Source organism: Kogia breviceps, chromosome 5, assembly GCF_026419965.1.
Source record: "Kogia breviceps isolate mKogBre1 chromosome 5, mKogBre1 haplotype 1, whole genome shotgun sequence".
In the NCBI taxonomy this organism is placed as follows: Eukaryota; Metazoa; Chordata; class Mammalia; order Artiodactyla; family Physeteridae; genus Kogia; species Kogia breviceps.
In genome coordinates, this window is record NC_081314.1 from 63,007,948 (window position 1) to 63,021,999 (window position 14,052).

The 14,052-nt window shown below is 42.7% G+C and overlaps 1 protein-coding gene across 4 annotated transcripts in view; it reads left to right on the top strand.

Moving 5' to 3' along the window:
• Positions 1-14,052, top strand: part of USP13 (ubiquitin specific peptidase 13) — a 122,265-nt gene that overhangs the window by 102,422 nt on the left and 5,791 nt on the right. For 3 of the 4 annotated variants that reach the window (XM_059064577.2, XM_067034060.1, XM_067034062.1), the window contains one exon: positions 13,216-13,300. In XM_059064577.2, coding sequence (XP_058920560.1) covers positions 13,216-13,300 — 85 coding nt within the window. Of the gene's footprint in view, positions 1-1,098; positions 1,450-13,215; positions 13,301-14,052 lie in introns of those variants that run through there. The other variant, XM_067034061.1, reaches the window with a different exon arrangement.

Genomic DNA, 14,052 nt, shown 5'->3' on the forward strand with positions numbered 1-14,052 from the left:
CACTCGGGCTCAGTAGTTGTGGCTCATGGGCTTTAGAGTGCAGGCTCAGTAGTTGTGGTGCACAGTCTTAGTTGCACTGCGGCATGTGGGATCTTCCCGGACCAGGGCTCGAACCCGTGTCCCGTGCACTGGCAGGCGGATTCTCAACCACTGCGCCACCAGGGAAGTCCCGAGACAACAATTTTATGAAATAGAATATCCGGGGGCTTCCCTGGTGGCGCAGTGGTTGAGAGTCCGCCTGCCAATGCAGGGGACACGGGTTCGTGCCCCGGTCCGGGAAGATCCCACATGCCGCGGAGCAGCTGGGCCCGTGAGCCATGGCCGCTGAGCCTGCGCGTCTGGAGCCTGTGCTCTGCAACGGGAGAGGCCACAGCATCGAGAGGCCCGCATACCACAAAAAAAATAAATAAATAAATAAATAAATAAATAAATAAAAATTAAAAAATTTAAAAAATTAAAAAAAAGAATATCTGTAATATAGCTAGTAACATTAATAATGTCATAGTACAGCAGAGAGATACAAAACATAAACAGTTTGAAACAACAAAGAGAACAAATTAAAACAATGATTAGTATAACTAGTTGTAATCTGGATTGCAGTAAGCCATCAAGTCCAGAGTGGAGCCAGCTGGAGAAGCCAAGTCCTGGGGGGATCAGGTAGAGAAAAAAAGATAATGTTTCATCTTTGTTTACAAAGGTAAACTTTATCAACATGTTGTATATCATAGCATAAGAGGAAAGTTTTTCTGGAAAACAAAGATTAAAAGCCACTAATATTTCAGACAAAAAGGCATAAAATTATAAATTATATTTATCATTCAGTTCCATGTGATTAATTCCTGTTGATCTAGATGAAGCCATCAGGTTTTCTATTCGTTTTGTAATTTCTTACCCAGTTTAGTAGTATGATCTAAAAGTCATCAGAAACTTAGATTTAATCTGTCAAAAAGTCCTTTTTATGGATCTTCTTGAAGATCTTCATTTTGTAAAAGCATCAGAGTAAAACAGTTATAACAGGGAAGAGCCAAATCTGACTACATGTTGGATCTATTTCTTTTACTTTAACCTTTGCTTTCCGATGCTTTTGTTCACTAAAAGGACACTGTCTGTACATAATGGCCTGCCTCGGGGAACCCTGCTCCTCTGCCTGAATGTTAAACCAAAGTGCCTTTGTTCGGGGAAACATCCGGACCCTCTCCACCTGTGGATGGCTACAAGAAAGAAGAAATGAACACATCCCCTCCCCGAGGCTGGCCATTCCAGGTGATATTTGCAAAACTTATGGCCTTTTTACTTTACTTCCTCATCTCCTCCCCCTCTCTGTGCATCCAAACTGGCATTCAAACCCCGATAAGATGGTTATTTTGAGATTTTGGTCAAAATATTTAAAATATTGAGACTTCAGCCATCTCGGTCTGCCGGCTTTCCGAATAAAGCCGTATTTCCTGCCTCAGCACCTTGTCTCCAATTTATTGGCCTTTTGTGCGGCGAGCAGAGCAAGCTTGGACTCGGTAACAAGTTTGGCTTGGCCAGCAAGGAGCCTTGCTGCTCGTGGCCAGCTGGCCCCGGTCAGGGAACAGTGGGGCAAGGCCCTGGCTGCTACCAGGACCATTTGTCCTGAGGGTCTTCCCTTCAAAATTCCCTGAAGCGGCACCAGCTACCCCACCGCTTGGCAGTTGAAGCAAGGAGCCGACCAACTTCTGCGAGTCCACGTACTCGATTTTGTAGAGATTGGTAAGTCTCCCCAATTTGGTAACCGGTTCGTTGGTTGTGGTCTTGATCTTGTTTGTTTTTTTTTTTAAGAAAATGTTGGGGGTAGGAGTTTATTAATTAATTAATTTATTTTTGCTGTGTTGTGTCTTCGTTTCTGTGCGAGGGCTTTCTCTAGCTGTGGAAGCGGGGGCCATTCTTCATCGCGGTGCACGTGCTTCTCGTTATCGCGGCCTCTCTTGTTGCGGAGCACAGGCTCCAGACGCGCAGGCTCAGTAGTTGTGGCTCACGGGCCTAGTTGCTCCACAGCATGTGGGATCTTCCCAAACCAGGGCTTGAACCCATGTCCTCTTCATTAGCAGGCAGATTCTCAACGACTGTGCCACCAGGGAAGCCCTCTTGTTTGGTTTTGTGTATCCTTTTGTGTCGCGAGTTGGGGAACTCGAGTTTGTAGGGTAAGTTGCTCCGGCGTGCACACCTGGACCATATTCCCCTCTCAGTTTGGGCTTTTCCTTTACGGGATAAGCCAGTTTGTTTGATTGGGGTGCCCTGTTGGAGGGGGGACTTGTCATCAGAGTCTACCTGATTTGGGACCGGTTCAGTAGGGAACTAGTTCGTTGGTTTTGTAGGGTAAGTCTACCCGATTTGGGAACTAATTTGTTGGTTTTGTAGGGTAAGTCTACCTGATTCGGGAACCGTTGGTTTTGGTCTTGGTTTTGTGTGCATCGATGCTAGAATTTGTTTGGGCCTTTTGTGTTGGAATTTGTTTGCCTCTTTTGTGTTTTGGTGTTATCAAACTTATAAAAAATGGGAAATACTCCCTCCATCCCGAAGGAGAGCCCTTTGGGGCGTATATTAGATAAATGGGCTAAAAAAAGCCGTGAGCCTCTGACTAAGAAAGACATGATGTACCATTGTAATAGGATGTGGACCCAATATGTAGGATCAGAAGAGCGATGGCCCCTGAATGGCTCACTCAATTATTACACGATCTCGCAGTTAGAAGTGTTTCGCAAAAGAGCAGGCTGCACCGGCAGTTGTTGCAACTTCCCACCCCCCATGCCGCCATGATATTCACTGCCTCCTGTTTCCCCTACCTGTGGGTATCAAATAGAAGTTTCTTTGTTAACCTTTGGAGCACAGGATCCTGATTTAGTATCACCAGCTAAGACTCCACAGGGCACCCAATTTGGACCGGGAGCCGCTTCCGCAGCAGGGCACTTTCCCCTGCGCTGACATCCTGTAAGAGGCCAGGGGGACTCCCTTGGACTTGAGGGGTCAGGTTCTAAGTTCCACAGGTGCTGCAGGTAACTTTGACACAGGGAACAAGTTGACTTGTTGATTGACTTGATTGACTACCTTCCCTATTTATCTTAAGAGGCTTGTAAATATTAAATAAAGGGGAAACAAAGTCATCCTAGGAAAAACTTGCCTGTATCTTTGAGATGCAAATGTCCTATCCGGTCTTCTCAGGAACCCTCATCTCTGCCATCTTTTTAAAATGCAAACTTTGAAAAGAGGGTAAAGTAATTTAGAAATTGACTTGTCAAGGCTAAATAAAAAACCTAAGTGTCTTTTCTATAAAAATTCAGCCATCTAGACAAGTGAGCTTGATTTGTTCCGTCTGCCAGAAACCTAATTTTAATCCAACCTCTTTGTAAACTGATGGGTTTTACATTGCTGTACCTGACTCAGGGCTGAAATTTGAAATGAGAACTATGATGTCTCTGTGTGCTTGTGTTCTTGTATGTGTCTTTGTCTTCGGATAACATTGCTGAGGTTGACTTGTGGATGAGCTCTATTTAATTGGCTTAAAGAAAAGTAAGCGCTTACAAACCAAACAATTCTAAATACAAGAAAAATTAAGCTAAATGAGTTTCAGGTTCACGTGAACTGAGACATTCAGTATTAATGTTTGTTTGTTGATCTAATTAATACAGACATGTCATTAGAGTCATCAGGTATAATACTTTTATTGTGCCTAGGTTTAATATAAGCTAAATAAAATCTTGTTATATCTTGCACATTTGTCAGCAAGGAAAGTAACTTGATGTGAAGAAACTTTTAAGGAAAGAAAATGCAAATGAGATAAGACCTTTAGGTGAACTTTTAAAAATAATTATCTTTTAGGAATGTCTATCAAAAATTAATCTCTCCGGGCTTCCCTGCTGTCGCAGTGGTTGAGAGCCCGCCTGCTGATTCAGGGCACACGGGTTCGTGCCCCGTTCCGGGAAGATCCCACATGCCGCAGAGCAGCTGGGCCCGTGAGCCATGGCCGCTGAGCCTGCGCGTCTGGAACCTGTGCTCCGCAATGGGAGAGGCCACAACAGTGAGAGGCCCGCGTACCGCAAAAAAAAAAAAAAAATTAATCTCTCCAGATATTAGACAACTTGAAAGTTAGAATTGTGCTAAAATGAGTTAAGTGATGGAAGGTTTATGGAAAGTGGACCCCAAGAAAAGAGTTTTGTTCATGGCCAGTATTGACTAAGTTTAAAATAAGTTTGAGTAAATAAATTTTAAAAGTAAGCTGTTGCAAAACTTGAACGTGGCTTTTCTCTTTGTTAAGAAGACAAGGTTTCTTAAGATTTTGAACTGCCTTTGCTAACAGATTTTAAGTTTCTCTGCTTTTGAAGTGATCTGTTCTATATTTGCCTTTGAAATCTTTATTGTTACTTAGGTTAAGTGAATAACTGTTGTTTCACAGTGACCTTGTGATCCTATCTGACTGTTTTAAACCCTTTTGACATTTTTTTTGAGGAAACTTCCCAAATCAAATTATGAAGCTCCTTTGACCTCTAGCTAACTTTGGGATGCTTCAGAGGGCCCCTGAAACATCCCAAAGAGAGATATTAACTAATTAGGTTCACTTGGTATGTTGAATTACATGAGAAGTGTTGTCAAATAAGTAATAAATCTTCTTGGGTTATATTGTATGGCAAATGATACAGGTATTCTAGAGATTATATGGAGTTCCTAAAATTTGGTATGTCCTGGTAAAATGTTATCAGTCATAATTCTAGTTATTATCTGAAAGTGTTCCATGTCACAGCAGTAACCAAGTTACTTTGTCAATTGCATTGTAATCAGATTTAAACGTGCCTTCTTAAGTCTTTCCTCATTATAGACAGTTATGGTTTCACTCTGACGCCTTTGCAATGCTTCCTGTTCAAGAAGATTTATAGAAAGGAGCTTTGGATAAATACACGTTTCTGACTTTCAGACCATAGTGGTGAACTGGGTAAGAAATTGAAGAATTCTAATAGGAAACCTGATGGCTTCATAAAGCTGTTAACAAGAAGGATTTAGTTACATAAGACTGAGTAAACTGGTGAATATGGTTATAATTTTTATGGTTTCTATCTGAAAAATGGTTTAAATCTGTGTTTTCCCTTCCCCTTAAACTAATTATGACTTGCAGTAATTTGGTAAATTATACCTTTGTAAGCCAATTGTTTGTGCTTTGTGTCTCCCTGCTACACCCTGTCTTTGTCAGTGTTACTAGCTGCATTACTTATATCCTGTCTATTTTATAAGATTGTTGTACTCTTAAAGTACCCAGTGCGTAACCAGGCCTCCAACAAAACTTCCATGGCTAAACGAGGAAATGGGTCACATTTATAACATAAAATAATTGTAATAGTGTGATTCTAGGTATGGGAAGAAGCAACAAGGGAAAATATCTCCTGGATCATAATTAGATAGAGGATCCAGAGAATCTTTAATTATCAATAGGGCCTGATCCGAAAACTAGCACCTGGAGTGGCATATCAAGAATTTTTGCCTGATCTGGGATGAGCCTCCCAGTGCCGTGGGACAAATTTGATCATGAAACGTCTCCCAATATTGGTCAAAATCCTGACCAAGAGGAGAGGATCTGAGAAATGGAATATTTTCTGCCAAATCAGTCATTAGTGATGGCAGCCCTCCAATATGAGCCGTGAGCCCTGAGGAAACTCGGGGTATGAAAATACAGGATACAGGCCCCAGATAGCCGAGGTGCTTATCAAGGGGGTGATTTCAGTGCATTTTCCCATACATAGAAAAGGGCTAAATTCCTTAACTTGAGATGCTGCCTTCTGGGATTGAAGCCCTCAAAATTCCCACTGAATAGATCATAACTCTCAACTTTTAGGTTGTGAATATTTTTTTAAGACTACAGGAGTAAAGGAGACACTTTCCAGAGAGGAACAAAAGACACAATGTTTGGAACACTGGCACTGGTGGCGAACACTCCCAGGAAGATCCATCTGACTTTGTCACCCGTTTTTCTACAAGATTGTGGAATGGATGTTGACAGTGGGGAATTCTAACAGGGAAGGGCCAAATCTGACTACACCTTGGATCTGTTTCTTTTACTTTAACCTTTGCTTTCCGATGCTTTTGTTCACTAAAAGGATACTGTCTATATACATAATGGCTTGCCTTGGGGAACCTTGCCCCTCTGCCTGAATGTTAAACCAAAGTGCCTTTGTTCAGGCAAACATCGGACCCTCTCCACCTGTGGATGGCTACAGGAAAGAAGAAATGAACACATACCCTCCCGGAGGCTGGCCATTCCAGGTGATATTTGCAAAACTTATGGCCTTTTTACTTTACTTCCTCATCTCCTCCCCCTCTCTGTGCTGTAAAAGAAACTGGCATCCAAACCCTGATGAGATGGTTATTTTGAGACTTTAGTCTGCCATCTTCTCGGTCTGCCGGCTTTCTGAATAAGTGTATTCCTTCCCTCAGCACCGTGTCTCCGACTGGCCTGTCGTGCAGTGAGCAGAACAAGCTTGGACTCGGTAGAACAATAACAAAAGACTTAAAATGGCATGGTGAAACATATTATAATGCAATTGGTAAGAAACTTGGTTATTTCTAGGACATACAACATTTTAAGATAATAACCAGAATTATGACTGGTAACATACCAGGATATACCAGATTTTTAGGAATTCCATATAATTTTTGGAATATCTATATTAATGACATTTACCCATATAATATAACCTAAGAAGGTTTATCACCACTTATTTGACAATTTTTCCCATGTATTTTTTTTTTTGGGGGGGGGGCGGTGTACGCGGGCCTCTCACTGTTGCGGCCTCTCCCGTTGCGGAGCACAGGCTCCGGACGCACAGGCCCAGCAGCCATGGCTCACGGGCCCAGCCGCTCCGCGGCATGTGGGGTCTTCCGGGACCGGGGCATGAATCCGCGTCCCCCGCATCAGCAGGCAGACTCACAACCACTGCGCCACCAGGGAAGCCCCCTTCCCATGTAATTTAACATACCAAATAAGTCTAATAAGTTTAATACCTCTCTTTGGGTTGTTTCAAGGGCCCTTGGAAGCATCCCAAAGTTAGCTAGAGGTCAAAAGAATTTCATTTAGAATTTGACTTGGGAAATTTTGTCAAAGATAGCAAATGGTTTTAAAACACTTGGTCAAATAGGATCATAGGTCACTGTGAAACAATATTCATTGAACCAAAGTGACAAAGATTTTTTAAGGCAAATACAGAAAGTTACAACAGATTACTTAACAGATAAAGAAACTTTACAGTCTGTTACCAAAAACAGATCAGTGTTCCAAGAAAACTTTGGAGGGGGCACCTGCGGTGGCTATTGGCTTGATCCTTGTAGAACTGAAATGGGAGGCAACATCCACACAGGTGGACCTCGTTTTATTGTTCTTTGCTTTGTTGTGCTTCAGAGACATTGTGTTTTTTTACAAAGTGAAGGCTTACCGCAACGATGCATCAAGCAAGACTGTTGGTGCCATGTTTCCAACAGCATTTGCTCACTTAGTATCTCTGTGTCACATTTTGGTCATTCTCGCAATATTTCAGACCCTCCACCAGCTAAAAGATTATAACCTGCTGAAGGCCCAGATGATGGTTAGCATTTTTTAGCCTTAAAATTTTTTTTTTTTTTGGTACACGGGCCTCTCACTGTTGTGTTCTCCCTGCGGAGCACAGGCTCCGGATGCGCAGGCTCAGCGGCCATGGCTCACGGGCCTAGTCGCTCCGCGGCATGTGGGATCTTCCCGGACCGGGGCACGAACCCGTGTCCCCTGCATCGGCAGGCGGACTCTCAACAACTGCGCCACCAGGGAAGCCCTAAAATATTTTTAAATTAAGATATGTACATTGCTTTTTTAGACATAATGCTATTGCATACCTAAGAGGCTACAGTATAGTGTAAACATAGCTTTTATTTATATGCACTGGAAACCAAAAAAATTCACGGGACTCACTTTATTTCGATATTTGCTTCATTGTGGTGGTCTGGAACCAAACTCACAATCTCTCTGAGATATGTCTACTTTCCCAGACAAAAATCTACAACTTAACAAGTAACTTCATGAAGTTTGGAAGCTTTCTTTAATCAGTAGTAAGTAGTGAGATGAACTAAGTTCATTCCCCTAGACCAGGGGCCAGCACATTTTTTCTCTGAAGGTCCAGATAGTAAACGTTTCAGGCTTCATGGGCCATACACTTGACATCTCATATTTTTGTCCCCCTTCTTTCCCCCTTTCTTCTTGGCAGCACAAAAACAGGCTGTGAGCTGGATTTGGCCTATGGGGCATTGTATGCCAGTTCCTACCCTAGACCATCCTTGGGTGGCCTTTCCTCCACATGATACAAAAGGGCATTCTCCCTACCCCTTCTACTTTCCAGGTTTGCATATAATTTTTCTGACAGTGCTTTCTCAAAGAATAAAATCAAGTTCAATCCCTTATTATGTTGGGTGGAGGTGGTAAAATTTTGATGTTAAAAAATTCTTCGTATTAGAAAGGTTGTGAACATGTTCCTAAGTTCAGAAAAGGACGGGTTTTGTTGGGAGAGGGAAGTGAGGATGCTAGTTTCAGACAGTTTAATTCTGGCTCGTTAGAGGGATTCCGTTGGCCAAAGTGGTTTAGGCAGTTTTGTCCAGTTCTTCCGGGTACTTTGAAAGCTTCCCTGTTGCAAGTCTGTTAGCGCACGTTTTTTTGCCCGACGCACAGTGAGACCAAACAAACTGAGAGGTCGGAGTTTGGAGCAGAGAAGGGTTTATCGCAGGGCAATGCAAGGGAATGGGTGGCTCGTGCTCAAAAACAACCGAGCTCCAGGCAAAGCATTTTTAAAAGCCAGGTGAGGGAGGTGTGTCGCAGGGTATGTGATCAGCCCGTGCACAGTTCTCTGATTGGCTGATGGTGAGGCAACAGGGTGGAGTCACAGGGGTCAACGTTATCAGTCCTCAGGCTCCAGTAGGCCTGGGGGCCATATGCTCATGGTCATCAAGTAGTGAACGTCTTCCGTTTAGTGCGGAGTTTTCACATCTGTGAAACAACTCAGGAAATGTGCATCAAATACTGTTGTCTAGGTACAGAGAGGAGCTAAAGCAGAGGATATGGGGAGAGGTCTGTCCGGGAAGGCCCCATAGGGTCTTGCTCGGTTACAAGTCAACATTTTTGAACGGATTTACCTTGCTTAAAAATGCCTTTTCTATCTATATAAAAAGAGGTCTCTGTACTTTTTGAGAGTGTGGTGATGCTATTTTTGGAGGGAGACCTCTGGGAACTAGAAGAATCAGCAGTGGCTTCCCTGTCTGGTTTATTCACCTTGACTTTCTCTTTGGAAACAAAGATAAATTGAGATTTCTTACCTGTTGAATTTTTGCAGATTTATTGAGATTCTCTTTTGCTGTTGGTTCCTAGCAGGAGGCCTTGAATAATGCATGGAGAGGTCGCTTCTGTTGATAAACACAATTAATTTTAATTATAGGACTAAGATTTATGCTAATATTTTTTCTTAATTTTTATGATCTTGAGTATACACGTGAATTAATTGCTTTTAACTAAAGAGGGGAAAATGGCTTTGGGGGCTTAATGACATGTTTGGGTGTGTTGGAGTGTATGGATTTGTTCTTTTCTCTATGTCTGTCTATTTTGTTAGCATGTTGGCTTGTTGGTATATGTTTCACTGAAATGACCCTGGCTTATGGTGAGAAGTGCTCATTAAATACTCTGTTCAGTTATTTAAGGCATTGTTTGGGGGGACAGTTTCTTGTGAGGGGAAAAGCCTTCGTCGTAGAATCACATACTCTCTTCATTCCATGAAAATTCTAAAAGGGCAGCCACCTTGTGGGAGACCAGCCCCTCATCTCTCAAATTGAAGATTTGGAATTTGATATAAAATTATTCCTAAAGAGCTTTAAAAACTAACCAGGGTCTAGGAACATGAAAAAGTCTCAGCCTACACTCTCTCTTTGTTTACTAGGGTGGGGATTGGTTCTTAGTGATGGGGAACACTGGGGAGGGCTGACAAGGGTAGGGTCCCTGGATCACTGAGTGCCAGGCAAAATGATTGTCATTCACAACTGTTTTTGCCTGGTTTCTGTTTCAAACCTGTGATTTTTTTTTTTTTTTTCTTTTTTGGTGTGTGTGTGTGGGGGTTGTCAGCTGATGTGATAGCTAGCGACAGAAACTTAGTTAATGATGGGTAAGGCAATCCCCTCTGACTCATTTCTTTTTAAAATAATTATTTCACTAATTTATACTCCAATGAGTACTTTGGTGGGGGTTTATAAAAATGTATACAATATGAAAAGATAGAAAAACAAGTGAGGACATGGGGTGAAGGGACCCATGCCTACTGCATGCTAAGCACTGTTCTCTGTGTCTGGAATATTCCAGTAAACACAACAGACAAATGAAATTTAAAAATATATATATTTGGTGAGTTTATAAAACTAAAAAAAAAAAAAAAAAAAAACCAAAAAAAATCCCAAACAAACTTCTCATCCTTATGGAGCTATGTTCTAGCCTGGGATAAAAGGAAATAGACAGTAAGTAAATACATAAATAAGTATGTGATGTGGTGTTATTTTGAGCTCCGTGGACAACAGTAAAACAAGGTTGGGGTGAGGGTGGGGTGGAAGGAGGGAGGAGTTGCTATTTATAAGGAAAGCCTCTCTGAGATGACATTTGATCTGAGACCTCAATGAAGTGAGGAGTGGATCATGTGGCATCTGAAAGAAGAGTTTCAGATAGAGGGACTGTAGGGGCTTGAAGCCCTCTCTGTCAGTGAGAGGAGTAGCCAGTGTGTTTGAGGAGAATCCAAGAGGCCAGAGGAGCTGGAGTGGAGGGGGAGAATGGAAGGAGGTGGGGAGACCTCATAGGTCATTGTTAGAGTGAGATTTGCAGCCATACTGAGAGTGGTCGGTAGGGGTAAGGGAGGAAGCAGGGAGCCCCGTTAGGAGGGGAGGCTATTGTAATAATTCAGACAAGAGATGATGGTAACTTGGATTGGGGCGTACTAGTGGAGGTGGTAGGAAGTCGTTGGATTCTGCATATATTTTGAAGGAGATGCTGGATATATATATATATATATATATATATATATATATATATATATATATATATATATATATATATATATATATACATTGAGGTACGTGGGCCTCTCACTGTTGTGGCCTCTCCTGTTGCGGAGCACAGGCTCCGGATGCACAGGCTCAGCGGCCATGGCTCACGGGCCCAGCCGCTCCGCGGCACGTGGGATCTTCCCGGACCGGGGCACGAACCCGTGTCCCCTGCATCGGCAGGTGGACTCTCAACCACTGCGCCATCAGGGAAGCCCCATGCTGGATATATTTTTGAAGGATTTGCTGATTGATTGGATGTGTGTAAACAGTGGGAGAGAGGAGTCCAGATTTTGTCCTGAGTTACTGGGAGAATTGAGACGGATAAAGCTGAGGAGAGAATGCTCAACAAACTGGGAATGAAAGGGAACTTCCTCGACGTGATAAATGGTACCTACCAAAAAACCACAGCTCACATTATGCTTCAGGTAAAGACTGAATGCTTTACCCCTAAGAGCAGGAACAAGACAAGATGTCCACTCTTGCCACTTCTATTTAACATTGTGAAAGAGGTTCTAGCCATGACAGTTAAGCAAGAAAAAGGAATAAGAGGCATCCAGATAAGCAAGGAAGAAGTAAAACTATTTCTGTTTGCAGATGACATGGTCTTGTATATAGAAAATCCTAAGGAATCTACTTTAAAAACTATTAGAACGAATAAATGGATTCAGAAAGGTTGCAGGAAACAAGACCAATATACAAAATTCAACTGTAGTTCTGTACATTAGCAGTGAACATTCTGGAAATGAAATTAAGAACATAATTCCATTTAATGCCATGAGACTGGATGAGATCAACCAGAGAGGGAAGGGGTAGGGGAGGTGGCAGAGAGAAAGAGGATGAGAATGTACAGGGTGTGTGTGTGTGTGTGAGAGAGACAGAGACAGAGAGAGAGAAGATAGAGGGAAGAAAGGCTTGAGGTCAGAGCCCCAGGTCACCAATGTTTAAAAGTCAGGAGAAGAGGAGAAGCCAGTGGGGCACCTGGAAAACAAAAAGACAGTCATGTCCTGGGGGCAGATGTTTGGGGAAGGAGGAGAGGTGGTCAATAGTATGTGATGCGCTGAAGGCTAAGATGAGGACTGGGGATTCACAGCTGAATATGTGGATGAGCATTGGTGAACGGCAAGAGAGAGAAAGAAAGAGGGAGGAGCAAGACGAGTACACTTGTAAAATACAACAAAACTTGAGTACCAAAAACAATATGCAAGCCCATTTTTTTCCTCAGTTAGATTCAACAGACATGAATATCCCTCTCAAATTATTATAGGAGTCTGTAAATGCTAACTCAGTTTCTGTACCTGTCTCGTCATAGTCTGTAGCAGTTTGTGGAGTTGCACTGGTGCCAGTGTGTGGAAGCCACTTTGCAGGTGTTGTGCAGGCCTAGGATTGGCTGGGGGTGGGTGGATGGGGGAATGAACTGAAATTCATTCACCGTGGATTTGGTACAGCATATGCTATGCAAGATGACAGGAGATACTTGTTAGAGAATAAACATCCATCTTAAACTCCAAGAGGCTATATATCTCCTTGTTCAGAAGGCATGAAGCCTGAATTTTGGTCCCATAGAGGTTATAATCATGAGCCAGTCAGAAATCAACAAGACGCAGATTCTGAGCATTATATCCCTTTCTGTAAATGATAACACCTATCTGCTGTCTTCTTCCTAATCCTGACATTTGTGTGGTATTTTAGTCTGAATTGCTCATTTAAGCCTCATACAGCCTTGTGAAGTGGGTGGATTTTTTCATTTCTGTGAAGAAGTGGGCTCCGAGAGATGAAACAACTTCTCTACCCTCATGCCACTTGGAAGTGATGGAGCTGGGACTACCCTTTTAGACCCATGAGCTTGCCACCAGACTGGGCTGTGGGACTTTTAATCCCCTTTCAGATAGGAGCTTAAGGTCTGCTGTAAAGTTCATGTCCTGCTTTGTTATGAATTTGCAGGTTGAAGTTGCTGTCACTTTGGGTAGGTGGGTGTGTTCTCAACGTAGTAAGTAAATAGACTGTCTTTCATTCTAAACAGTTGCTGGATTACACTCTCGTTGGCTTTAAATTCTGGTCAGAAGTGCTATTGATTTCTAGAAGTGCTGCCTTGTAACTGAGTTGTTTCCTCTTTCATAGTGTATGAATTATTTGCGTTCATCAGTCACATGGGGACATCTACAATGAGTGGACATTATGTTTGTCACATCAAAAAGGAAGGAAGGTGAGTCTTTCTGAGAAGGTAAAATAATATCTATGTTTTATTGAGGACCTACTATGTGCCAGGCACTCCACTAGGTGTTTCATATGTTATCTCATTTGGTTTTCATAATGGTCTTGTAGGGATAGACTCTTAAAGCCATTTTACACATCAGGGCACTAAGGCTCAGACAGGCTAAATATTGCTTGACGTTTGCAGCTGTGTCAGAGCTAGTATTCAGAGTCACTCTTCACTGTCATAGCAAGGGGACCTCCCAAAGTAAAGACGCATTCCCACAGTGGAATGTGTGTCCATATTTGGAACCTCCCCAGGGTTGCCAGGTTTAGCCAACAAAACGAAACAAAACAAGAAAACCAGGATGCCCTATTATGTTTGAATTTCAGATAATGAATAACTTTTTAGTATAAATATGTCTCAGCTGTTGCATGGGACATACTTGTGTTAAAAAAGTATTTGTCGCTTATGTGAGATTCAAACTTGACTGGGTATCCTCTGTTTTATCTGGTAACTCCAACACCCAGTGTTTGCCCTATTGTAGCCTTGGCTTCTTAAGAATTGTTAGGTGTGTGGTGAGCTAGGAATGAGACAGTTGTGGGGTGTAAGGCCGCTGCTCTCTTCAGAACCTTCTTCCAGGGCTGGATCCCCACAGGACCTACTGGTTTCCCTTCCTTGAGTTCCCACGGAGTGGCCTGGCCTATGGGTCAGCACCCCTGCTTGATGCAGTGCTTGGGCCACATGGACACTGGAGAAACACG